The sequence below is a fragment of the Manis pentadactyla genome, chromosome 11 (genome assembly GCF_030020395.1).
Source record: "Manis pentadactyla isolate mManPen7 chromosome 11, mManPen7.hap1, whole genome shotgun sequence".
In the NCBI taxonomy this organism is placed as follows: domain Eukaryota; kingdom Metazoa; phylum Chordata; class Mammalia; order Pholidota; family Manidae; genus Manis; species Manis pentadactyla.
In genome coordinates this window covers 25472349-25499639 of record NC_080029.1, presented here as the reverse complement: position 1 = coordinate 25499639, position 27291 = coordinate 25472349, and the positions used below count along the sequence as shown (strand labels likewise).

At 46.9% G+C, this 27291-nt stretch overlaps 1 protein-coding gene across 1 annotated transcript; it reads left to right on the top strand.

Annotated features, from left to right (window-relative positions):
• Window positions 1-2041: 2041 nt before the first annotated feature.
• On the top strand, window positions 2042-26532 carry LRRC74A (leucine rich repeat containing 74A). Its single transcript, XM_036913022.2, is given in 13 exon segments — window positions 2042-2122; window positions 3785-3932; window positions 6543-6715; window positions 8972-9079; window positions 10038-10134; window positions 12669-12718; window positions 13081-13162; window positions 17151-17236; window positions 17665-17859; window positions 20502-20597; window positions 23116-23262; window positions 25349-25456; window positions 26339-26532. Coding segments are annotated over 13 exon segments (1509 nt in total). The 3' UTR covers window positions 26477-26532.
• The last annotated feature ends 759 nt before the right edge of the window (window positions 26533-27291 follow it).

The following is a 27291-nucleotide window of genomic DNA, read 5'->3' as shown; positions in this document are numbered from 1 at the left end:
TACTCCAGTTGGTAAATTTGTTTCCAGGGTAGCAATTCTGAAACTTCTCTCTATTTATACTAGAGATGCGCAAATAAGCAAATATATATTGGAAAGAAAAGAGAGTCAGTCTTTTTTGAGGAGAAAGAAAGGACAAATATGAAAGGGAAGAAAACATGAATGTCTCCTGTAGTGCTGGACTAGAGTCAGAGGCATCAGTATAGACTCATGGTTTTTGTTTAATATATGCAGATAGATGGATATAGAAATAAATACAGATACATGTGTTATGCATGGGTTAGTATACATACATGCATATATTTCCTAGCTCTATCCACTGAAAGGGACTAGAAGCCATAAGAACCCAATAATGATGAGCATGCTAGCACCCACATCTAGTTTTCCATTCTCCTTGGAAAAGTGATTGATTCTTTTGGTGCCAGAAAAAAAGAAAGAGATCAAAATAAAAATAAAAGAGGGGAGATGTCAAAAGGGCATGGGGTCCAACCTGAATGAGCTCCCATAGCCAAAGTTGGAACTTAAACAGCAATACAAGTAGTATTGTACTGTAACCCAAAGCACAAAATAAACATCCATGAGTCTCTGTTAATATAAATAACCAAATAAACAAATACATGAGGGGGAGGGGAATGGCCACTCTCTCTTACAGAAGAATCCCAATTAACAAATATAGAAGGATTGTGGGAAATCGAAAATCACCATTTGAAAACCATGGTAATTAATTGTTGAGGTAAGACCCCTCAGTGGTTGCTAAAAGTAACAGGCACAAAGTTTAAGCAGAAATAGATATTTGCAAAATCTTACAGTATCTTCTCCAAAATACATTTATCAATTTCAAAGGGGAAAACAATAACTTTACAGTTGGGAAACCTGGCAGATACCACTTTGACTAAGTGATCAGTGTAATACATACAGACATCATGTATCCTTGTTATGCATGAGAAGGACTCATGAACTCTGATGACCTTCCCAATAATCATGACAAAACATCTGATAAATCCAAGTTGAGTGACATGCTACAAAAAGTATTTGACCGGTACTCTTCAAAAGTGTCAGGGTCATGAAAGACAAAGAAAGATTGAAGTAATGTCATAGATGAGAAGAGACTAACAGAAACATGATAAATGATACAATGTGGGATCCTAGATTGGATCCTGAACAAAGAATGGACATTAATGGAAAAACCGGTAAAATACAAATACAGTCTGTGGTTCAGTTAACAGAACTGTACCAATGTTACTTTCTTAGTTTTAATAATTTTTCTATGGTTATGTAAAATGTTAACATAGGGGGAAGTTGGGTAAAGAGTATACATGGGAACTCTATTTTTGTAACTTCTGTAATCTAAAATTATTTCAAAATAAAAACTTTAATGAAAACAAGGTTAGCCTTCAGCAATAGAGAAAAATTTTAAAGAACACTATACAAAAAGAACTTGCAGATATTACATTGCATTCATTAAAATATACGAAAATTTTTAATTATGGTTTGTGAATATTTTATTTCTCCAGAATTGATTCTTATGCAAAAAAAATTTCTGTCTATCATGATAAAAACCTTTATTAAATCATGCTCTTGTTAAAATATTTTCAGTGGCTCCTTAATTGCCCTTTAATTACATTTGAATCTATCTCTGAAATTGCTCTGGTCCTTGTGGCCTCTCTTTTCCCTACTGCTTACTCTTTGTACCCTTTATTCCCCCAAAACAAATGCACCTTGGGTTCTGCAACCTTCCTTTATCCTACATTCCTGGAAATGCCTTTTCCCTAGACTCCACTTGTTCAGACAAATGAGAAAAGATGACTGCCAGAGCCACCAAGGGGGGAGGGGAGGCTTGCTGTTGCCAGGTCCACCCACGAGGGTCACAATGACTGCATGAGGTCATGGAATCTTGAAGATGAAATGAAAGTGGCTCCAAAGTCACGAAGTCACAGGTGGGCGGGCATCCTTTCAACACAGCTCCCAGGAACAGAGCTGAACCCGTCCCACAGATGATCCCAGGAAATAGCTACTTCTGTCAGACAAAGTTAGGCTCAAATCCATGCATGTCCTGTTCCCCTGAGAGCCCACTCTCCCCAGAGCTTGCTGGGATGGACAGATAATTACAGGCCCCCTGGGATTCGTCTGTGTGAGGGCAGGGTGCACAAGTTGGAGACACAGGTGGATGGACAGGTGTGTTTCTTGGAGAAGCAGCAGAGAAGTGGCAAGAAGCTGGCAGCAACCCCCGAGAGGGCCCTGGCACCATGGACATTTATGAACCTCTAGATGATCCTGAGACAAAAGGTGAAAAGGCACCCCATCCCTCACCACTCAGGCCCTCTGGGCTGCTTTGATATAACACCCAGTGATCACAGGGACCTTGAAGCTCCCTGTCCTCCTCACCAGGGATCCTCTAGAATTGAGATGATGGGTTACACTGACCTAGCTTCAGGGCTTGCAAGCAGGATATGAGAGAGTTGGATGCAATGCTATGCTGTAACTGGCCCACACCAGCTCTAGTTAACTGTAATTTTCAGTTTATGAGTTGGTCAATGTCATGTTAGTAGTTTGAAATCAGCTACATGGGGAATATATACACCACCTGAATTCACTAATACTACAGGATTTTTTTTTTCTTGGAGAGCGCCAGTTAACATTTACCAGCATTCCACTGGTTGGATAAAATTCTAAAATTGTTTGACTAATGAAGAAATTAAGACTCAGAAAGCCATCACTGTTTGATGGCTAAGCTGCTATATGTCTTCTATGTGGTCTATGCCAGGCCACTGCTACTTTCATCTGTTATCATGACTTTGTCTTATAGGCTGTTGAAATAAATGTTGGAGCATAGGCCTATAGACAAGGAATAAGAAAGGCATGGAACCTATGTGAACTCATCAGGAACACCACTATCTGAGAACCTGGGTAGTTCAAAATGGGGCCCTGACATGAATGCTCAGCTCACCCAAAGAGTAAATTGGCTAAGTTCTGACGGGCTGCCTGTGGGGCAGCTTCGCTCCCCCTAACCATTGCCTCCTGCTGATTTGGAAAGGCTAGCTCTGGACCTTTGTGTGTGGCTTTCAGGAGCTCATGGCTGGTCCTAGATCAGTGGCTCAGTGGCAGAAAAATCACATCTAGAAAGTGCAGGGGACTAGTGTGAGGGAAGCTCAGGACGTGTATTTAATCACAGAAATTAATTTCAACTCCAGGGAAGTTTTTCAAGCCCTTCCTTCTCCATGGTCATAAAATAAATGTTGGATTGGAAAGAAGAAAGGCTAGGTCAAATTTTTAGGGATCAAGTTATCCTTCCTGCTCCCTGGGACTGCTTCTATTCTGTTTTATTTTATATTTGACCTAGTCACCTGCCCAGCCCTGTCCCTTGCCTTCCCTGGCATCATTTGTGCCTGCTAATGTGGGGAAGCCTATACATCCACACACGGCCTTTCCCTGAAAAAGTAGAACCGGGACCCCACCCAATCCAAGAAGGAAATATGTGAGCAAGGGGCTGTCTCCAAGGCAGATTCCAAACATGGAATGGGCAGGAGCAGTGGGTCTCCAGAGAATGCATAGGGGTGCTTAACACAGGACCCCACGTAAGACGGGAAAGACAGCACTGCATTCAGGAAGGAGACCTGTAGAACGGAGTCCCCCTGGCAGGGCTGAATGCATGCCTCAGTTCCTAGGCACCCTGAGCCACGTGGGGCTCGGGGGACAAAGGGGCAGCCAGGATCTGGGTCACAGAGGAAGGGGAAGCTGGAGGTAGACTCCACCTGAGAGGCTGGCAGGTTTCACTTCCAGAATCAAGGAGATGAGTTTTCTTCCAGATGAATCTGAAACCTCACCAGCACCACAGGACAGTGACGAAACTCTCTACTGTGAGGCCGAAGCCTCCCAGGCTGTGGGAAAAGAGAAACCAGCCTGGGAGTGTTCAGAAACAGACCTGGAGATTGAAGGTTAGAGTGGGCATTTAGGGGGCTGGGGTGGGGGCTCACCTCCTTCCTAGGAAGTTGGAGAAATCTGGTCTCCCTAGTTGGCCATGGCCCTTCCTGGTGGGCATCCTGTAGAGGAAATGTGGCAGGAATGCTCAATTGTATGCCATGTCCTTTCCAAGGCTGGCCGGGTGGCAGCAGGTGGAGCTGCCCTGTGCTCATGGCTTCAGGGGCCGAGGGGTCACATCAGCTTCATGAGAGTTGAACCAACACATGAACAGGGACTTGTGGTTTCCTAAATGTTTCCACATGCGACACATTACGTCACCTTTGCAATAGTCCCAGGAGTTAGGCATCATTACCCACCTTTTACAAAGAAGGAAACTGAAGCTTAAAGAGATGTGTGTGAGCTGTCCGAGGTCAACGAGAGCTTGCCAATGTTGGCTGATCCCATGTTCACCCCACCATGCCGCCCTGCCTTCTGTATTCTATATTCCAGTGGATCCTGGAGTATTTGTGGTCCATCTTGTATCCCAGAGACTTTCCTCCCTGCGCACCATTGTCCCTGTTTCCACTACCTGAGAGCCCCACGTTTGCCGTCTACAAATTCAAAGTCAGCTCGGAAACCTCCCCACCGTGGTCAACCTACAGCCTCACCCTCCACACACACCTCCTCCCTCCCTGCAAGGTCCCCGCATCTTCTTGCTCTTTTTCTGACTTCTTTTCCCCTCAAGACTGCTGCTCATGTCACTCTCAACATGGAATTGTACCTGGTTGGAGGGGTTGGCAGATAAAAACTCCGGATGTTCTGTGCCAGACTCCTGCTTCTATCTTTCTCCCTCCCCACCCTCTGCTCCTCGCAAATGATACCAATGTGGCAAGCTGCTTCTGAAATAGAGCAGTAGTGAATACACCTAGAAAGGTCAGTAGAATCAGAGCAGAATTAGTGCCAAGAAGAAAGTGGGGGTGGGGGGAAGTGGCGGATGGGTGGGGGGGTTACCTACCCTACTTTGGCAAACAGGAAGGAACCTCTAATGACTGAATTTGGCGCCAACAGCTCTGTGCCGGGACAGAGACTAAGGGCTTGGCTGCTGCAGCTTCTAGGGCCCCTGCAGCTGGTGCTGAGATCTGGGAATGGGGCAGCCAGGGCTTTGGGACAGCCTGAGACATGAACCCAGGTGGAAATAGCAAGTGGTGGGGAGACTGCAACCGAGGGAGAAGAGGGAGCAGACATTGCTCGCCCGCTGCGTGCCATTTTTCCTATGCAACCATGGTTCTCACTCGGGTGATTTTTATACCCCAGGGGACATTTGGCAAACTGGGGGTGGGGGATGCTATTGGCATCTCATGGATAAAGGCTAGGAATCCTGCTAAATACCCTACACAGCCCCTCACAACAGAGAATTATCCAACTCAGGATGGCAGTAGGGTCGAGGTGGAGAAACCCTGCTCGGCTGCCCTCCCGAAGATGAGGCCAATTTGTAGCCGTGCCAGCCGAGTCAACCTCCTTGTTCAGCTGTCCTTTCACCAACAAAGTTTTCCTTGTCCACCTTAGAAATGTTTGGGGTGGGTTAGCCAAAGGCCCTGGGAGCCGAAGGAAAAACAGATGCAGGCTTAGGCCCCAGCTGGCCCCGGGAAGCTCAGCCATCGACGAGGCTTGCTTATGAGAACACAGCTGTGGGGGCATCCAGAAGCCAGGGAAGCCCACTGACCACTGACCACGAGCCAGGCAGGTCTACGGCCCAAGGAACAAAGGCCCCAAGAAGTTGGAAATGGAGAGCTTAAGTCCCCGATTCTGTTAGCTGCCCTACTTGGTTTAGCACTGATGAGCTAGCTATGATTTGTGGCTAGTTTGGCACTGGTAAAGTAGGGATGACAGCCCTTTTCGTGAGGAAAAATAACATGGAAGTCTTTGAAAGAGGAAAGCCTGCTCAAATACGAGTTTGTTTCCAACTTACTTGAGAGTTTCCCCTTCTTGTAATGATTTGCTATACCTGTGGATAAAAGCTAGGGATCCTGCTAAATACCCTACACAGCCACTCTGTCCTACTTGGGCTATTTTTAAGTGTATCTTTAAGTCTTTTATAAAGCTTTATCTATGGCTCACATTTTAACAGTGGGGATAAGTGTGATTCGTGTTGCTCTCAACATGGAATTGTACCTGGTTGGAGAGGGTGGCAGATAAAAACTCCGGATGTTCTGTGCCAGACTCCTGACACAAGAGTGAGACTAAAATGGAAGTGGGGACTCTCTCAACCAGCACAGATCACCAGCTTTCTGTCTGTTTGACTTTTAGAGCTGTTTCAAGGTGGGCAGGAGAGCTGGGCCTTTGCATGTCTTTGATGATCAGTCATTGTATGAGGCCAACAGGGGAAGGTAGGGGTGGACACACTGCTCCTTCTCCTAGGAAAGCTCAGGGCTCTTACCCAAAGAGAGATGTCCATATAGGGCTTTCTGGGTTAGAGTCTCCGTCTCCCACCCCTGGCTGACTTCCTGATTGGAGTTACCCTCTAGAGCACACACCCGTAGGGAGAGATCCTCAGGCAGAGGGGACACCAATCAGAAGCTGGAGGTGGAGAAAAGGCAAAGATAGAAGAGAAACCTCACTTCATCCACATGCCTCTTTCCATGCAGATACTGAGAAATTTTTTACCACCGGACAAAGGGAGCTATACCTGGAGGCCTGCAAACTAGTGGGTGTCGTGCCTGCCTCCAGCTTCATCCAGAACATGGAGAAATCCTACGTGAACCTCAGCCACCACGGGCTGGGCCCCAACGGTACCAAGGCCATTGCTATAGCCCTGGTGGTAAGCTTGCCAGTGGGGGCCCACAAAGCCTGGAAGAGTTGGAGAGATGACAGAGTGGCAGGCCCACAAGTCAGAGAACCTAAATTGCAGCCTTTATACCCACCATGCCCTAGGCTCTATTTCACTGCCAGGTGATTTCTCCAACAGACATAACACACCAGCTGCTAGGAAGGAGACTGCTGGCAACTCGGGCCTTGGAAGTCACGCTCTGTCCTATTCGGGAAGCAGAAATACCAGCCCTGGAATAGTGGCTGGGCTGGGCTTGGGCCCAAGTGCTGATGTGAGAGCACAACACAAAACGTCAGCCTGGGTCTCAATTCCAAAGCGCACCTTTGCTATAAATGGGTTCACTACTGAGCCATTCCATTCCATGCCTGCCTTTAGCAACAACATAATTCTTAAAAGATCGAACTGTAGAGTGGGTCATGGTTTCCCACAGGAATAATGTTCTCTCCCTTTTTTGGCTTGGCATGAGTGAACAAGAACTTGACCTTGAATTCATCCTAGCTTTCTATAATTATAATTGATTACATAAAAAACTGACTCCCATCCTGGGAAAACAGAAAATTTAACAACAGCTGTGTCAGCGCAACACTGTTTGTTCACTTAGGATAGTAAAGGGAATGTGCCATGAGAAAGAAGAAAAGCACTAGCTCATTTTTGGAGGTATAAAAGCATTTGCTTCTAGCACATGCCCATTAAAAAGTTACATGTCATGTGAGATTTGCTGCTTTCTGGGGAGAGGAAGGAAAAAGAGGGAAGAGCAGAGAAAGAACAAAGCCATCTTGAAATTTATTGAGTGTTGAAAGACTGATTAATGGAGTGTTAGGAATGCACCATTACCTCATGAGTTTCATGGGGAAAAAATGTATAATGATGACATCCTCTCACGACTTGGGCCACTTGTTTCTTAGTAACAGCAGTTTCTGCCTGGGGGAGTTTTCCTTCTGTGGTTCCCTGCATCACTCATTTGACAACCACCGGGACCTTCTGGAGGAGTGCACTTTCATGGATTCTTTGTATTGCTAACTTCAGAGATGCTGTGTTTCCCTGGCTTAGATTAAAAGCCCCCTGAGAGTAGGGGTCATATTTCTCTTTTGAGTCTGTTCCCACCTACCTATCTCCATGCCCTTGCACTTGGTGGGGTGTGGGCCCCTGGAGGTCCCAGATATTCTCTGTTCATCCTTGTTTCCCCAGAGGTGGCAAGGGGAACTAACAGTGATGCGCCTGCATGAGACGAATGTGGGTGGACTTGGTGATCAGGCGGCCTGATGCACCACGCAGTGCCCGTTGACCCCAGGATGACTCTGGGAGTGGCCAGTTAAGCCCTGTTTCTGGACACTGCTAAATGACACCTAGCAGGGGAGGCCACTGGGGCCAACTCCCTTGGCTCTGAGTACACAGAATTGTGCCCACCCCAAGCTGAGACCAGACTGAGACATTTCATGAAGCCACCCGGTTGGGGGAGGCCATTCTACCCTGCAGTAGCTCAACTATCACATTTTCCCTCTTCCTGGAGCTAGAGCTCCTTAGCCCTTGCTGCTTCTCTCACTCCTTGGGGTGCTTTGAAAATGCTCGGATTCAAAGATGCATCCATTGCCTACATGTTCTGTACTGGGAATAAGACAGCAAAGGGAAGGATCAAAGTGCTGGCTAGAGCTAACTAGCCTCAGTCCCACACGCTGCAAGTCATTTCCCCCTGCCTTGCTCTCTGTGGGAGTGCAGACTCACTGAGACATAGGTATTTAAGTCCAGGTCCTTCTAAGCAGCCTTGAGACAATGTCCTGATGGGCCTGAAGCCTCAACTAAAGGAAAGGCCTCTGAAGGAAGCAGCCATAGGATATGCTTAATGCTTAACTACCCTTATTAAAAGTATCAAGTTCTCCTTAATCCTGGAGTGGGTCACAGGCCTCTCAACTGAAGCTAAATAGTTAAAATCTAGTCAGCTCATCCTTGTGCCTCAGCTACTTTTCAGGGCTCTCCTGTTTTAACGTCCCTCTTCTGAAGTCCACTGGGAGCCTCTTTTGGTGGGATGCCCAGAATAAGCATATTGTCCCAGCAAAGCTCGGTGGGATAGAAGGTCCCTGTGTTTTTCTCCTGTTCCCATGCACTCCTCCAGAATTACTAGCCTGCATCTCCATGGCCCTGAAAAGGCTGGGCTGTTCAAGAAAGGGGACAGGTTCCAGGCAAGAGCAAGGAGCTGACTGGGTCACCAACGACCTCTGTCTTCCTCCCCCTCCCCTGTGGTGGCTGAAGTCCAACACGACTGTCCACACCCTGGAGCTGGCAGACAATTGCATCATGGAGGAGGGCGTCTTGAGCCTGGTGGAGATGCTGCAAGAGAACTACTACCTTCAGGAGATGGTACTGGGCCCTGCCTGCTGGTCCTCCTACACCTGGGGGCTCAGAGCCTAATCAGGACAAGCCAGAGGCCCCTGCCCAGCCCAGGCCAGCCGCCAGCTTTTCTGCAATGGGTCCAGAGGTCCCAATCCCTAGAAGTGACTTCTCAGAGGCTGGCCAGGAGCACTGGGACCCCTGTGGCCATAGGAAACCCTAAGAAGCCATTTCTGTCTGGACCTCATAAGCCCCAAATGAATAACCTTACTTCTGTATAGTTGCCTTAAATGAACTTAAGGAAAATAAAAACATGAAATAATTTCATAAAATATAATGTGCCCAGAGATAGATGATGATGATGGTTGCATAATAATACAAATATACTTACGACCACTGAACTGTGCACTTAAAAATGGTTAAGATAGTGTTATGTCTATTTTAACCACAATTTTAAAAATTGAAAAAAGGGGGGTAAAAACAATTAAGACGATATTGCCTGGTTTATATGAAGTTCCTCCCACTAGCCTGAAAGGACTATGTCCATTTAGATCCCTACTTCTTCCTAGCATAGTGATTTGTGCTACATGAATCAATGAATGCAATTTACAATGATGGTTCACTCTAATTTTTTAGTTGTTTTATGCCAAACTCTGCACATAAAGCTGTCTTGGGTTTCAAAAACAATTATAATCCATTTATCTAAAGTACCGTGGCTAAATTGGGACATGGGAACTCTTTGAAGTTGGCTGTAGAGAAAACTAAGACCAGCCAATGGGCCTCAGAACAAGGCTTAAGAAAATCCAGGTTTCATATCTTATTCTCAGCTTTGCACTTCCTAGTCCTTCTGTCCTTCCACCACTGCCCCCTCTCCCACCAAAACTACTCCCTGGGTGCAAGGCTCAAGTAAGCCCCACCCTGGCATCATTTGTTAATGAGGGCCCTTCAGAGGAATTTTTACAATCCTAAGCATTCTCTTATCTTTTAGAACATTTCTGACAATAATCTTGGTCTGAAAGATGCTCAAATCATCTCAGAGTTTCTCCAGAGAAATACCTCTTCACTCTTGACCCTTCAGCTTGCAGGTGAGCCCATGGAAGAGGAGGGAGAGGATATGGGGAATGAAAAGGAGGGGAGGGAAAGAGCCGAGAGAACCCAGGTCTCATTGAACCAGAGACCAGAGCACTTGTCTACACCCTGCTAAGCCCTTCCAGTCACATTTGCCCCCTCTCCGCGGCCACTCTGGCTTCCCAGCTTTCCTGGACAAGTGACTTCTGATGTACTGTGCAATATTCCTTCCACTGCATAGAAGTCTCTACCCCACCTGGCTGCACGGCTCACTGTCTTGCTTCATTCATGTCTCTGCTTAAATATTATCTCCTTAGGAGGAACTTCCTGACCTCCCTATGCAAGCAGCACCCCCCCCCATTACCATCATTCTCTCTCCTGCTTCCCTGCTTGGTTTTTCTAAATGACATCTATTGCTACCTGACCCTGGATTTTGTACACCGATTTTTTAGTTTATTATTTGTCTTTCTCACAGGAAAAGAAGTTTTTTTTATGAATTCTAGCATCCACAGACCTGCCCTCACTTAGGGTTGTGGTTTGAATTTATACTATATGCAGGGTCCTGGGACCCCTAAGGCAAGAAATTAACATAAGGGTCTGTCCTATGTTGGTAATGCCCTGGGACATGCAACGGAAACAAACACAGCACCTCTTTGCGGAACAACCCCTGGACCCAGCTGCAGGCTGCTTAGGATTCCCACAGATAAAACTCCACTTAAAAAAGGCTCTCAGTCCAAAATTGCAAAACAAGGAAACAAAACTCCATGAGAGTTTTCAGATGCAACAAGTGGCAGCATGGGACCCTCAAGAACTACAGAAAATACAGTTTTCAGATATAGACTATATATAGAATGATCAATCATTTATCATCCAAACTGCATGAGCAGCGCTATTCATTAACTGAAACTGCAAGCAGATATCTTGCACTCAACTGCAGACTGAGAAACATATAAATAAAAACATGCAAGAACGAACCACTATTTTTTAAAAGATTTCCTCTAAAATATAAATTTATATTTAATAATTTAATTCAAGAAAGAACTGAATGGTATTCAAAATATTGAATGTCTTGATTTAAGAAGACTGTACAGGGTACAGTTCTGCCAGTGGAATATCTGTTTCCCTATACCATCTCCATAATTATCAACAAGTTATCTGTGAATCAGATTTATTGTGTAAGGGTGTTGAAGTCACAGAGCTTGGGTTCCAGTTTTTCTGGTTGTATTGGCTTGGGCCTCTAATATAGTATTAACATACTATGAAGAGCTCTTTGTAAAAATACAAAGTACCTAGCTCTGTACCAGGCTGCTGAACAGAATCTTTAGGGGGAGGGATCTGGGAATCTGTATGTTATCAAACTTCCCAGATGACTGTCTTAGAGCTAGTTCTGCACTATTTGTAACCACTGATGTAAACACAATAATTTAAATAACTACTCACTTAGTTTTATACATTGACTAGCTTATTATCCCATTTTATTGCACTGGTACCAGACACAGCCAAAGAAGTATTTGTATTTCGGTAGACTGATTCATTCATTCATTCAGCATTTATTGAGCACCTGTTATGTACCAAGCACTATTTAGGTGCTAGAGATACAAAGATTATTAATGGCTCAAAGGAGAAATTTGGGTATAAGTCTCTGTGTTATTTATTTCCTAGAAATCACACCTATTTCCTAGAAATCTTTTTAGACAGCTAAGCAGGTCCAAGGCTAGGGTCAAAAAGGGAGGCACTCTCTTCGGTCACAAAATTTAAGGGGCTCCAAAAAACTCAGCAACCAAGTGAATAATGCCTTAATGCAATGTTTTTAAAAGTCAAAATTAATGGAAAAAAATGTGTGATGATCAAAATATCAACACTTTAAAAAAAAAACAGGATCCAAAAGGAATAGATTGGGGTGAGGTGGGTGAGGCCTAGCTATGCAGGTGGAGAGTCAGATCTTGTCTTTATTTAAAATTTTTAAATTGTGTTCATCATAGATGTTTTTGCATTGGTTTTGATTTATTTTTATTTTTAAAAAAGTTTTATTAAGGTGTCATTGATATACACTCTTATGAAGGTTTCACATGAAAAACAATGTGGTTACTATATTCACCCATATTTTAACTTTGATTTTTTAAAATATCATATTAAAATACTTTTCATCATGATTACTGAGCTTTTCATACAAAGCAGGTTTTGCATACAAAGCAGGTGCCTCCCTTACCCTCTTCTCTGGTCACAGCCAGACTTGGATTAGCATTTGTATAGTGTTGCAGACTTTAGGCATGAGGCTGGGGCTTGGTGCTGCAAAAGAATGTGCAGGGTGTGGTGTACCAACTCCTGGAACTCCTGGACGATCATGGCAGAGATGGAAGGAATGTTAAAGGAGATGGTAAACAGTTGCCCTTCTTCTAGTGTTTTCTTCTATGTCCATGTATTTGCTTTAAGTGCTTGCCCCTTTTTCTATGGCTGATTATTCCAAAGGGAAGAGACTGGCAGGACTAGGACTGGGGAGGGTAAGGAGCCCTAGTCTGCACAGCATTGCAAACTTCTACCTTCACTACAGGAAATAACTTCAAGGACAAGTCTGCAGAGCTGTTCTCCCAAGCCCTGTCGGTAAGATGCAAGGGGTGGGTGCACCTGAGCACCTCAGGAGGTGCCCCTGGTAGTTCTGGAGGTGGGGTGACCCTGGGGATAGGGAAATGAGGCCTCTTGCAGGGTTTAGAATGCTGGTGAGTGTTTGGACTCTGCCAATCCTGGCAAAAGCCACATCAGGGCTGTTTGGATGTCATTAAACTCTCTCAGAACTCATCAACAGTGAAGCAGAAAATGAACAGGAAATTGTCTTCAGTGTAAAACCCCTGGCCTACTCAATTTTTGGTGTATGGGAGCCCTCCATCACACTGCCCAAAATAAATGAGCTACTTATGGTCACATAAAAGACAAAACTTACCTCTCTCCACTGTTGCTTTCTGTAGATCAATTACCGAATTAAGACTCTGGACCTCAGCCACAACCAATTCTCTGATAAGGGAGGTGAACACCTGGGACAGATGCTGGGTAAGTGTCCCACAAAAGGAAGAGGGACTTGGGGGACAATTGCTTGTCAGAGCTGCAACTCCTGTCCTTCATCATTATTGAATGTTTTGATTATAAAAGGCATGTAAACCTTATCAAAAATACATTTTAAATGGAGCAAACATTTGGATATGGGAAGTAAAATTTAAAATGATTAAAAGAACATATAGAGAAATAACTTGCTGACCTCAGGGAGGCTAGAGATTATTAATACAGGGAGGATAAACTGTAACAAAAATAATTCACATATTTGAAAACAATAAATTTAAAACTTGCATATGATAAAGATATTTTGGGACAATGTTAAGAGACAAGCAACAGGTGGGAATAGATATTTGGAGTATTTGTAAAATATAAAAGATTAGTGTTTTGAATATTGATCAAAGATCCTAGAGATCAACTAGACGATAAGTACTCCCAATAAAACAATGGTCAAGCCATATGTACAGTAGAAAAAGAAGCCAAATGCCCAAACTCTTTAGCAATTAAAGTAATGCAAAATAAAACAACGAAAAGAACCTCCGTGTCCTCTATCAAAGCTGCAACATGTTCAAGTCAGGGATTATCAAGTGCAGTGACTACAAGGGAGAAATGAGAAGACTCAGAAGCTGTTAGCTAAACACACATTGGAGAGCAATTTGACAGTATTTAGTAAAATCGAAAATGTATGTGTTTTATGATGCAGTAATTCACCTCTGCCTGTCTCAGAGACACTCTCGTACTACACAGAGAGGGATGTCTCAAGCAGTTCATTGCAAAATTGTTACAAAAGAGAAGAGTACAAACAACCCAAATGTTCATCCTGAGGAAATGAATAGAAAGGGGAGAACACTGTTAACCAAAGGGACGGGGTGCTCAAATAGGTGGGTGGTAAGAGGAAACCTCACAGGCAAGATGAATTTTCATTGAAACCTGAATATCAAAAGTAGTAGCCTGCTAGGTTCTGGAAGCACAAATTCCAGGCAAAAAGTATAAATCTTGGATTGCTTGAAGAACATGGGGGAAGAGCATGGTTGGAGCAGAGTGGCCAGGAGAGGAGAATGCAGGAAGAGGCCACTGAGATGGTCTGCAGTCATCATGTTGGGCTTTGTGGGCCATGACATGCACGAAGTCTGGATTTTATTCTACATGTGATGAAAAATCATTGGAGGATGCTAAAGTGAGGGGGTGACCTGGTTTGATTGCAGTTTTAGAACAGCTGTATAGAGAATGCTGCCAAGGAAAATCAGAAGGGAAGAAGAGAGGCCAATGAGGAGGCTTGTGTGGTAGTCTAGGCAAGATGGGATAATAGCTGAGCTATGGGAGGAGGTGGTGATAGGCAAGAGTAGATAGATGGATTCAGATTATATTTCAGAAGGACTTTCTAATGTGAAGAATGAAGGAAAGGGAAAGAGAAAGAGGGACTCGTGGTTATTTTGTTTCAGCCCCTGGTTGGATGGTGGCATCATTTATTTAGATGGAGGAAACCCAGGAGCAGGTATGGAGGAGCAGGAGTCGGGAGCCAAGATTTCCATTTCGGTCACGTAATGTTTGCGTTGCCCATTTGACACCTACCTAGAGATGTCAGACAGATGGTTTGTTATGTGAGTTTAGAGTTTGGTGAACAGGTCAGGACTGGAAATACACATTTGGGATATGTCATGTGCATATAGATGTATTTAAAACCATGGGACAGGATGAAGCTGTCTAGGTAAGGAGGGTAGATAGTGTTGAGTAGGTGGCCATCACACTGACCCCTGGGTCATCAAACATTTCCAGGTGTCACAGAGGGGGAGGAGGAGCCTGAGAAGGAGCAGTCAGTCAAGTAGGGAAACTGAGGTATCAAGGATTATTTCACATAACCCATGTGAAGGATTATTTCCAGAAGGGAGAAGTGGTCAGCTGGGTCAGGTGCTGCTTAAAGGTCAAATAAGATGAGGACAGAAAAGGGACCCCTGGACTTGGCAACAGGGAGATAATTGGTGGCTTGACAAATGGTTAAGTTGTGTTAGTGAAGTGGGTGAGTTTGGAAACTCATATGCAGAGTATGTTGAAGAAGTGGGAGGTACCTCCCGAAACTGCTGAGATGAGGCTGGAACGGAAGGTGGGTGCATGGAGTCCAGGAGGGTTTTTAAAGGATGGAGAATGCTGACACAGGAAAAGGAGAAACTGATGATGCAGAAGGAGGAGGGAATGGTTCTAGGAGCACAGCCCTTGAAAAGGCTGAAAGCAGTTGCAGCCAGAACAAAAATGGAGGGGTCGCCTCCGAGAGCAGCAGAGACCATTCACTCATGGAAAGAGGGAGGAGGCCAAGAGTGGGTGCTCCGGTGCATGTAGGCTGGTAGATTACGTGTAGGGAGGATGAAGGTTCCCCATCTCACTGCTGCCATTTTCCCAGTGAAGTAGGAGGCCAGGTCTTCAACTGATAGTGGGGTACAGGCCCATAGATGTGAGGAGGGGGAGAAGGTATAAGAAAGCACTTAGGAGGGAGGACAAAGTGTAAAAGAATTGAGCAGTTTGAGTCTCCACTTGAAAACTAATTTTCAAACATTTTTAAATGAAATTTCAAAATGCAAAGTGAAACAGACTGCATTCTGTTTAAATACGGTTATTGTCATATTGTATATGTGGCTTCTAAAATATTTATCATATTATTAAAGCTACCAAATAGTGAGTGATCACATGTGATAGGCATCATGCTAGGCAGTTTATGTCAACCTCACAACAACCTTGTGTGGGTTAATATCTGCATTTTACAGGAAATAGAATAGAAGTAAGGGAGAGATAAGTGACCTGCTCTTAGGTCACACAGCTAGGAAATGATGAGAACAGAAGTAAAATTTAAATTTCTGGCCATTTAAGAGATGCAGGTGTGCAAGGTGTTAACTTAAGGGAATCGGCAGAGAAGAGGAAAAAGAGTAAGAAGAGAATGAGAGAGCAAGAGAGAGAGCATGAAGGCGGGAAGGAGGAAGTCTGTCCTCAAGATAATAGAGGGTGTTGTGCACTTGACTGAAAGTACATTCTGGTGGTTGACATGGAGAGAAACAGTCATTCCCAGTGTACTGTCCCTAAAAAATTAAATGGAGTAAGACATTTTTCTGAGGCCGAGGGCTGAAGGAGGTTGCTTCCCTTCAGTAAAGCTTCCAAGAGTGCGTTAGCCTCTCCTCCCAATGTTGCCCTCAGCACATCCATCTTCCCAGATAAAACTGACAATAATGTGTTTAAATAGGATATTTTCTCTACCCTGCGTAGCATATAAGCAAAAGCATCTTGAAGTTTTTAAAAAGTGAAGTTTCTGTGCAAACCCAATTTCTAGACCAGCCTGATGTCTCCCTACTTCCAACTGAGTGTGTCCCAAAGCTCTCCTGGATAGAAATACTGGAGCCACCATGGGTCCCATAGGTGTCCACGAGAAAGGCATCCTGTAATGTAATGTGGCATGCCTAGCACAGTCTCCCTATGTAAATGCAACCCTGGTTTTCCATGCTATCTCCATCTATTTTCATCAGGTAGATATTTATGATCTAGTTTACCCTTCCCTTGTGGGTCACAAACCTTACTTTCATAGGTGATGGCATGGTAAACATCTGCAAGCATGTGGCTTTTCTCATAACCTGCACTGTCCCCTTAGGAAGTGTCTCGGAGGTGGTACTGCTGTGTAATAGGGTATACACGTTTTACTAGGAAAACCCCTGTGACCAGACAGTATTTGATTATACCAATTTACAGTATATCCACAGTATACAGGTTATACCAATTTGCTTGCCACCTGCAATATATGAGTAAGATAATTTTACCACTTCATTGCCAGCTTTGGGCATCACCTTATAATCTTGTGTTTAAATGAATAACTACAAAATTATTACCTCAGTGTTTTCCTTTGCATGACCGTTGAGCGATCCTCATCCTCAATGTCATGGGTATCTACCAACTCTGCAAGTGGGTTCTCTGGGATGTGGGGGATACTCAGATGACTCCCTCCCTTCCCCAGGCTTCAACGTAGGGCTCAAGTCGCTGAATCTGAGCTGGAATCACTTCCACATACGAGGAGCTGAGGCCCTGTGCAGTGGCCTCCGGGTAAGGCATTCTCAGTGCCATGTGTGAGCCAGTTGAGAGTGGTCAGGGCCTCTCACCCCACCATCTTGAGCCTTGTCCTTATGGTCCCCATCGATGAGGGCATACTGAGCTCACATCAGGTGCCGTCACATTGTTAGACTCCCTCCCACAATTCCTGGATACACGTTATTCTTTACTGTAAATCCCACCCTGCCGGGGCCGAGGCACCATCTTTGGGGATACTTGAAGAGGGCCGAGTAATTAGGGGGTGGGGTATGACCAGAACTCAAAGGGAATGAGTCTCAAGAGAGCTTGAGACTGTCTCAGCTGGGAAAGATCTGGAAAGATCTGGCAGATCCGTGGGGAAGCCAGCGTGGGAGACAGCCCCATCGGGCTGGATGAGTCACACGCAGCCCCCCTGCTGGTGCTCTTCTCCCCTCTCCCTGGAGGCTAACGGGACCCTGAAGAAACTGGATCTCTCCATGAATGGCTTTGGAAACGAGGGGGCTGCAGCCCTCGGGGAGGTCCTCAGACTCAACAACACTCTGGCCTACCTAGACCTCAGCAACAACGACATCAGCAATGAAGGAGTCTCCAAAATCAGCAGAGGCCTGGAGTTCAATGAACACCTCAGAGTTCTGAAGGTAAAGACTTTACGTAAGCTGGGCCCCAGGCTACTTTGTGTGTGCAGTTGTGTGTGTGTGTGTCCATGTCCATGTGCATATACATGTCTCCATGCTTCCATGTGGGCATCCATGTGTGTGTTCATGTGTCCATGTGTGTGTCCATGCATTGTGTGTGCATCAGTGTGTTCTTGCATCTGTGAGTGTGCATCTATGTGCATGCATGTGCGTGTCCATGTGTGTTGGGGTGCTGCAGCAGGCAATGGGGCGGGATATTGCTGGAATCATTGCAAAAGTTCCCTTGTGCTTCATGTGCATATACATTCTTGACTATGTCATGGCTATAAACCCAAATCCCCCTCCACTCTCATCTGGCGCATGGCAGTTGGGTCCTAACTGGGTCTTCCTTCCTCCCGTCTGAGTCTCCTCCAGACTTTTCTCCACACTGCAGCCAGAGTGCCTGCTTTGAACATAAATCTGACTTGCACCCACCCTGCCCCCATCTACTCTCTTCCAGCTTAGATGCCCATGGCCGCCTCTGTTCATCCCTTGTGCTTCTCTCACCTCAGTTTACCCAAGACTCTGCCTTGCTCTCCAGCTGAGGCCCTGGGGTCTTCTTTCTCTCCCTCCCTCATGCCAGGGCCCCACCAGCATGTGCCCTCAGCTGGCAGTGCTTGCACCCCGCCGCTCCCCTCCACTTGCCATAATTACTGCTCTGCCTGAGAGCAAGCAGAGCAGCAATCCTCAGGGAATGCTGCAGAGTCCTCAGATCCCTGTTCACCCCTCCATGCAGGACTTGCCAGAATAGTGACTCTCTAACTGTCTGTCACCCTCACCAGCATGAAACCTTCATGAGAACAAAGGCTGTTTGGTTGTGGCCGTGATTATACCCCTTGTACCTAACATATAGTTCTCCCCAGTAAATATTTATTAAATGAATGAATGGATACATACTTCATTTTAAATTAATTTGCTTATGGAAGCTAATTTATAACATAGAAGCTTCCAGGCAGTTGGAAAACAGATGAAAGATGAGGTCCCCTTTCTGGGGCTCCCACTATGAGCCAGGTCCACCCAACTAGCAAGAGGCACAGGGCACTCAGCCCTCTCTGGCTTTCCGCTGCAATTCTGACTCCCTGGAGATGTGGAGTGATTCATGGGGGAGCACAGATGTGGGAGTGCTGGTGGAAGAGGAACGAGAGTTAGGAATCTATGCTGCTGAGCTGCCATCTGAAAGGACAGCCACCTTAGAGCCGCCAAGGTGACAGGAGGAAGTCAGGTCTCTGACTAGCAGAGGGGGCCTGGTGACTGCATGGCAGACCAGCTAGCCAGGCCTTGGGTGAGAGGGAAAGCCAAGGGTCTGGCCTGGTCGGAGGGATTGGGACCAAGTACAACCCAGAGAAGAGAGACCGACCCAGCCTGCAACTGGCTCAGCCCCAGTGGCCAGTGAAGCCCAGGGAAGGGCTGAGAACCTACATTTTTAAAGGCTAAAAATGGCAAGAGGGGTTTTCTTTGGTTTGGATTGGATATCCATGATTTTAACATTTTTCTACATCTTTTTAAATTTCTTCTACAGTGACCATATGTGATAAATATATTTTAAGTATTTTTAATGTTTTTAAATGAAAGACAAACTTTTAAAACATAACTTAAAACATAACTCTCAGTTTGACCACAGGTGGAGGTCACATCAATTTTGCCACTGGAATTTTCTATTGTTCACATCCAGCCCAGCCCTCCTTTCCCTAATCTTGGAAAAATGAGGAATTCCCTCTGGGTAGTGAGTCAATTAAAGGATTCTAGATGCTAAGCCCTACAAAGGCAGGGCCCAAACCCCTCTTTTCTCCCTGGATACATCAGAGTCTGGGAAACACTTGCCATACAGTAGACGGTGAATAAAAGTTTGGCCTGCCTCATTATGAAACCACCCAGCGGTAAGCCTTCAGTAATAATAACTAACATTCATTTGCTGCTTACTATGTACCAAGCACTCCTTTGAAAGCTTGGCTTGAATTCTTGAATTGATTTATTGAATCCTCAGAACATCCCTAGGTGATAGGAACATGGTGGTCAGGGAACTAACACAAAGCCAGAAAGCTAGTAAGCAGAGCCACTGGGCTCCCCTGCCGTGCTTCAGGAGCTCCCAGGACCCCTGAGATAATTCTGTGCACCCTTAACTAAGCCCACAGAGTCCTGTGTGATCTGGCCCATCCCAGCTTTGTGGACTTGTTCTCTCTGCTCCTGCTCACAAAACATTTGTTATTGCCCAAATAGCTCTGCATCTTGGCACCTGCCTACCCTTGTCTTCCTGAAAGTAGAGATCTTGTCATGTCTACCTGTGCTTAACCCAGCAACTGGCACATGGCAGGCCCCCAGGAAATATCTGTTGAATGGATGGATGGGTGGATGAATGGATGCATGGACAGACGGATAGGTGGGTAGTGGGTGGGTGGATGGATGGGTATGTGGATGGATGGATGGATGGATGGATGGATGGATGAGCAGTAAAAATGACAGGTGGATGGATGACTGGACAAGCAGATGTACGGGGAGATAGGTATTTACAGAGAAGTCCGGGTGGAAGACAGAGACTGCAATTCAATGGGAAGAAATGGAAGTCATGCTCTGAGCCAGTGTCCTCCGTCTCACCCCACTTCCCACAGCTATTTCTGAACCCTCTGAGTATGGATGGGGCTCTTTTACTGATTCTGGCCATCAAGAGGAATGCCAAATCCAAAATGGAAGAGCTTGACATTTCCGTAAGTGATCAGATGGTAGTGGCTGGCCGCAGGGAACAAGCCAGTTGCCATGGCCGCTCTGTGTCAGTAGGCACCTACAGATTGTCCTTCACAGACCCGCACACAGATGCTCCGTGAAAAGGTCACTCCTTTGGGAGTACGACCCGCCCTCCAGGGGCCTTCAGTAGGAGTAGCCATTCAGTCAGTAACGTCGTGATGCGAAATCACCTACCGGAGCCTGGGAACTCGGGATCTGAACACCTGAGCAGGCCTGAGAGACAGCAGGAGCCGCCAGAGACAACGGCGGGGTTTGCGGTCGCATCCGCCCGTGGGTAGTCCTGAGTCCCAGAACCGTCCCGGAGTCACAGGATTTTTAGAATCTGACTATTACAACATGTCCAAACTTGTATTTTCTTTTCATGACTTGGCCTACTTAGAGTCGTATTGGGGGTAAACATCCCTCGATTGTGGAGGAAAGCCTGAGGAGGTAATTTCCCTCTGCCAGGTACCCTTGCCTGAGTGATTACAGAGATGGCAACTGGTAATAATGAGAGTCTATACTCGCCTGCTATTTTATACCATTATTCCCCAAAGTGAATTTATATACGCCACCTCATTTGATGCTACCCTGTATGCCAGCTCATGTGATCCTACTCTGGAAGGTAGGTAGAGCGTATTCGTGTCTTAGGCCTGCTGTTAATGAAGTATCACAAACCGGGTAGCTTAAACAATAGAAATTTATCATCTCACAGTTCTAGAAACTGGAAATCCAAGATCAAAGTGTCGGAAAGGTTGGGTCACCCAAGCGCTGTGAGAGAAAAGGTGTCCCAGGCCTCTGTCTCGGCTCCTGGGGGCTGCTGGCCGTCTCTGGCCTCGCTTGGCTTGTAGAAGCATCACCTAGATGGCTCCTTCAGCCTGAGATGGCGTTTTCCCTCTGTGCATGTCTGTCGCTCTATCCAAACATCTCCTTTTTATAAAGGACACCAGTCATATCAGATTAGGGTTCATCCTAATGATTTCATTTTAATGTGACCATCTGAAAAGACTATTTCCAAATAAAGTCACACTCATAGGTACTAGGGGTTAAGGACTTCATCTTTCTGGTGGGAATACAATTTAACCCAAAACAAGAACATTTCCTCATTTACCCATTTTATATATAAGGAAACTGAAACAGAGAGGTTAAGTCACTTGTCCAGGCCGACACAGAAAATGAGAAACAGAGCAAGAAGTAATCCCAGGGCCCCTCTGCCTCCTAATCCATAGAGTTCTATGAAGGCACTGTGTTAAAATTGTGTTACATTTTTTTAATGCCACACAAATGTGATGTTTTGCTAAGATTTTAATGCCTTACAATTATATCAGCAATGATATTTTGAATGTTTAAACCCAAGTGCCTTAGAACTGAATAAGTAAGAGTTGGATTTATGTTTGCTACAGATTATAAAACATTATGAAAACACACCTGCTTTTCTTTTCGCTGTGTCCCCTCGCTCCTTCCTCCCTGCCCCAGGTGCCCTTTCATGGGTGCTCACCTTTCATGTTCTTTATCCCCAGAGGTCGTTTCTCCCCCTCCATCCTACAGCTCAGAACTTGCACCACCTCTGTCCTGCCTCTGAGTCTCAGTTACAGGCTCAGATTATGATGGCATTTGTTCCCCTCTCCCCACTAATACAGGCTGGAAGGCAGGGACCCAGGCACTGCCTTGGTGTGTCTGAGGGAATGTTAAAAACAGTGCCGTTTAGTCCCCCAGTGACATATACCCCTTGGGCTGGGATCACGCTGCCACTTAAGAAGGCTACCAGAAGAGTCAGAAGTAGCCTTTTCCCTCCCTTTTGCTATTCATCCTGCCACAACTTTAAATGGTGTTGGAATTCCTTCATTGTAGATGCATCTAGAACTTTCTCTAGAATATCAACAGAGGGGAGGGAGTATATCTTCAGGCCTTAGAGTGGGTTTAATTCTTCTAAAAGGCAAAGGATACTCAGAACCACATCTGAGGAGTGAGGCAGGTAGATCAAACACTGCTTCACAGAAGGTGTTTTCTCCTGTGGCCTGTGCCCCCGCTCTGAGGGCACTTCCTGAAGAGGAGCTCTCAGTGGGTTCTGATCCATGACAAGATGGTTGGGACGAGGGATCCTCTTCCAGAGCACCAGCTGTGAAGGCCAACACTGGTGTTGAAATGGACATTTCAGGGCATTTGTTTGGGGACCAGCCTGGCAACCCCACAGCTATGTCTCATTTGTCATACACAGACCCTAATGCTCTCTGTCTCTAAGAGCAGAGCAGAGCTGACAGTGTGTGACAGGCCACCAGCACCCCACTAGAATCTCTGATCACAGTCACATGGGAAACTTATGAGTCAAATCACAAGCTCTATAAGGAGTGACCCATACCATCCTAGGAACAGTACTCAGAACAAACTGGAAAAGACATCAGAACATTCTGATGTTGGCCTGGGTGGGCCTGCTGGTCTGGGCAGGGGGATGGCATGACAGTGGTGGCCTCCTGTGATGGGTCCTCTCTCTCCCTGCCTCAGAACGTGCTGGTGTCTGAGCAGTTCATGAAAACACTGGATGGGGTGTACGCCATCCACCCCCAGCTGGATGTAGTGTACAAGGCCGTGCAAGGCCTCTCTTCCAGGAAAACGCTCTTCATGTGGACGAACCCGATTAAAACAATCCAGGTAAGCCCCTGCTCTCCTCTGAGACCCCAGAGACCCAGAGCCTCCCCTCCCCCAAAGGGTCTGCACAGTCCTCTCTGGCAAGGAATGTCTCAGATCTGGAATATTCCCTGTGGATATTGGCTCCCTCGGCAGTGGTTCCCAGAGGGAGGGAGGAGCTGAGCATGGGCTGCAGCGGGAGGTGCTCAAGCAGGATGGTTTCTACCAGCCAGGCTCCTCCACCTGCTAGTGTAGGCCACAGGCAAGCCCCTGTGCTCTCCGCGCCTTAGTCTTCCCACCTGTAAAATGGGCATAATAGCATCCTCTCACCAGTAGGGCTGCTGTGAAGATTAAGATCCATGATACACATGCAGTACTCAGAGCAAGGCCTGGCATAACATGCATCCAGCAAACATGGGACACCCTAGGTGGGCATCCTTGGGTGGCCCTTCTGAGATCCCCTCTTGGGGGTAAACGGCCTTGCCACGTGCTCCCAAGGTCCCCCACTTTACCCTTTCACTACACGACTCCGAACTCCTCCTGGCAGGAGCTCTGTTGGGTCTCACCAATGGCACTTACCACAGCAACAGCACTTGTTGGGCTGCAGTTCTTACAGCTGACCACACAATCTGCTCTAGCTGGGTTAAGCAGGGGCACATGTCTCCAGAGACAGGCACGGGCATGTTGGGAGGGCTAGAGAAACACACTCTGAGCTTAGATTCTGGAAATGGCTCCCCACAGCCCAAATGGGTTGCCAGGATGCCGCTGTTTCTGCCTCCCCCACAGCTGCTCACGGCCTGCTCTGTCCACATCAGACTGAGTGGTGAAACCATTCCATCCCAACCCCTAGCTGCATGGGGATTTGGGGAACACTGCTTTTTCTTGGCTCTCTGGTCTCCTCATGATGCAGTGGTGTGCTATGAAGAATGGGAGTGGGTGTCAGGGCTCCCCCATGGGGCCACCACGGCACTCAGTGATGCAGAGGTAGCTGACCGGGTCACTTCCGATGTGATGGACTGGGGTGCCGGCAGGGGAGATGTCAGCATGGACTTGTGAGCAGCTGCTGAGCATGCAGAACTGAAGTCACCCCAGCGGGGAGAAGCCCTGCACACCAGAGAAGGGCGTGTGGGGCACAAAGGGCAGGGGCCAAGGACTGATCCCGGAGGATCCCTGGGTGAGCAGGATGTCTGCAGTAATGCCTCAGTAGGCTGGGCTTTGCCCAGGGCCTTTTGAAGTGGGAGGGGAAGAGAAACAAAAATGATGTAAGGATTCTAGAAGGATATTTAATGATATTGTGAGGGTGTTCACAATGTATTAGTCCAGTGCATTTTGTAAAACTATGTACAGTGAAAGGTGATGGATGGGTAGGTGGATGGATATAGATTAAAGATAGATGATGGAAAGATGATAGATAGATAGATAGATAGATAGATAGATAGATAGATAGATAGATAGATATAGATGAAAGGATACATCAAGATGTTACCTCTGGATGGTGAGATTGGATTTATGAGTTATTTTTCATTCTCTTCTTTCTCCTAATCTAAAATCACCTTACAATGTGAGTAGGTAATATTTTTTAAATGAAATTGATGAAATATTATTTTTAAAATACTCAGTGGTCTGTTGGTGCTGAGCTAATGGCTTGCCTGCCATCCCAGGGCACCATCTACACTAGTCTTAGCAGAGGCGGTTTCAAAACTGAGTTAACTGGAAATGTGATCACCCTCGCTGTTCCCTCCAGTGCTGTGGGACCTTAACTGCACTGGCTCCAATCCTTCCGCCTTTGGCGGGCCTGGAGATTCTGCTCAGGGTGTGTGTGTTTTTGGGGGAGGGGAGCAGGGTTGAGAAGGGGGTGGGGAGGGGGTGGCTCCTTGGAACTGGGCAAATGCACAAGCGGGGTCATGAGCACCTCGCACCTCAGTCTGCGCCGGCTCTTGATCTTCAGGGACTACTCACAAAGGAGACTCAAGCTGCTGAATCTGCCTTCTTACACCTGCCCTGTGCCTGCTGGTTCTGGGATCTTGGGCCAAAGGGAGGGGAAGGGCAGAGGGGTGTCACAGATGTTATAAGGCCCGGTGTCTGCCCCTGGTGTCTCCTGTTCCCACAGAGCTATGTAGACCAGCAAAAAATCACCATCATGGACTTCTTCAAGAGCTTAAACCCTAATGGGACGATGAAGATGCCTGTGGGCGAGTTCCGGAAAGCTATGATACAGGTGTGCTGATCCCTGGTAACCGCAGCAGCACTGTGTGTGTGTGTGTGTGTGCGTGTGTGTGAAAGACAGACAACACAAAACATGAACACTTCATAGAGTTTCCTGGGAATGGCTGTGAGAAGCCAATTGATCTCCCTCACCTAGACCCTGAGGGAAACCTATAGCCTCCCTCGGTCTCCAGCTGAAGTCTCTCTCTGCTGTGAGGTCTGATGACCCAAGGTGCCACCTGAAGACCCACATTCTATGCCCTCCAGGTCCTTTTCCAGATTACATTTGACACTGGGAAGATTAAAAAAGGGAGTGAGAGAAGAGACCATATCCCAAAGCCCCAGTATTTCTACCTTCAGCCCTTTGGTCTTGCTGGAAATAAGATATTGCCCCCATGGTGATGAAGGTGCTAAAGGCCCCCTGACAGGCAAGCTTGAAGAGCCCCATCACCAGAGCAGCCCTAGGAAGGACCTGGGTCCAGCGAGCATAGGACTCAGCAGAGGTGGCCCCATTGGGGCGCAGGCAGGTATGCATAAGACACTTGGTGGCGGACCCATGGTGGAGGGGCCTGGCCAGGACTCGGTAGCTGGGAGGTGAGAATGAACTTCGCATGCTACAAAGGGGAGTTCCTGTCCACCCCCAGGACTGCCCAGTGCACCTGGGCCCCAATCTCCTTCACCCCTCTTGCTTCCCAGCAAAAGGAGACCCTCTGGAGTCTGAGCAATGATCCATTGGCTAGGGGCTTCCTCCTGCCTGTTGTGGGTCCCATATGTTCTGCACCCTCAGTTGCCAGCTGTGGTCCCACGGTGTGTGTCAGGGGCAGGGGTGAGGGAAGGCCTGGGAGGGCTGAGCAGAGAACTCCATTAACCTTGAATGCTCCCTCTGCCTCCTCAGCAGGACAAGGTCCCTGTAAACCGGTACCAAGTCAGGGAGCTGATAAAGAGGATGGATGAGAAGACAGGCATGGTGGATTTCAGGTCAGTCCAGGCCTCATCTGGCTTCTGCCCCAGGCAGACCCCCACCTCTCCATAAGGCACCCTATCTGGGTTGAGCTAAGCTCCAGGGACCACTCTGTCTATATTTTATTAGGTGGGACCTCCCCCCCTCCCCCCCCACAGCAGCCAGGCTGCCCTGCTGGGTACCCGCTCATCTTCAGTTCATTCTCTCAGCAGAGCTTCCTTCTCAGCCACGTGCTACTGACCACAGGGCTAGAATCCAGGGACACAGTGCTCACAGCTGAACAGGAGGTGGTGACATGAGGGAGCAAATGGTTAGGCTCCGGCACGGGGAGGTGTGCCAGGTGCCACAGGAGCCAGGAGGTATCACTCAGGCAGGGGGTGTCCCATAGAGACAAGAGGACAGAGGGACAGCAAGTACCAGATGCTGGGGTGTGACCACACATGCACTGGGGAACTGCCAGTCACCCAACTCTGCTGTAGCTTTGGGAGTGGCACAGGTTGTGACTTTGGCTCAATTCCTTGGGACTCCCATCCATCAGGCCCTGAGCTTCATGTCTTGTAGTGTCCATAAGGAGCTCCATCAGAGGAGCCCCCTCTGGTCCTGCCCCACAAGCCTTTGCCCAGTACATCTGTCCTGTGCCTTGATTGGCATCTCAGTGGGGAGCAGCCGTGGTGCAGATGGGAAGGGCAGACTGACCCATCTGCAAACCATTTTCAGCAAGGGTGTGGCCATGGGCAGGACTTTCAGTCCCCAAGTCTTTAGAATGGGGTAATAACCACAGCATGCAAGAGGGTTTTGTAAGGACGAGGTGGGGATGATGCACATAAAGGGCAGGCACATGTCATCCAGCAAGAGACCCCCCCACCAAGGATGGCTCAGGCTCACCG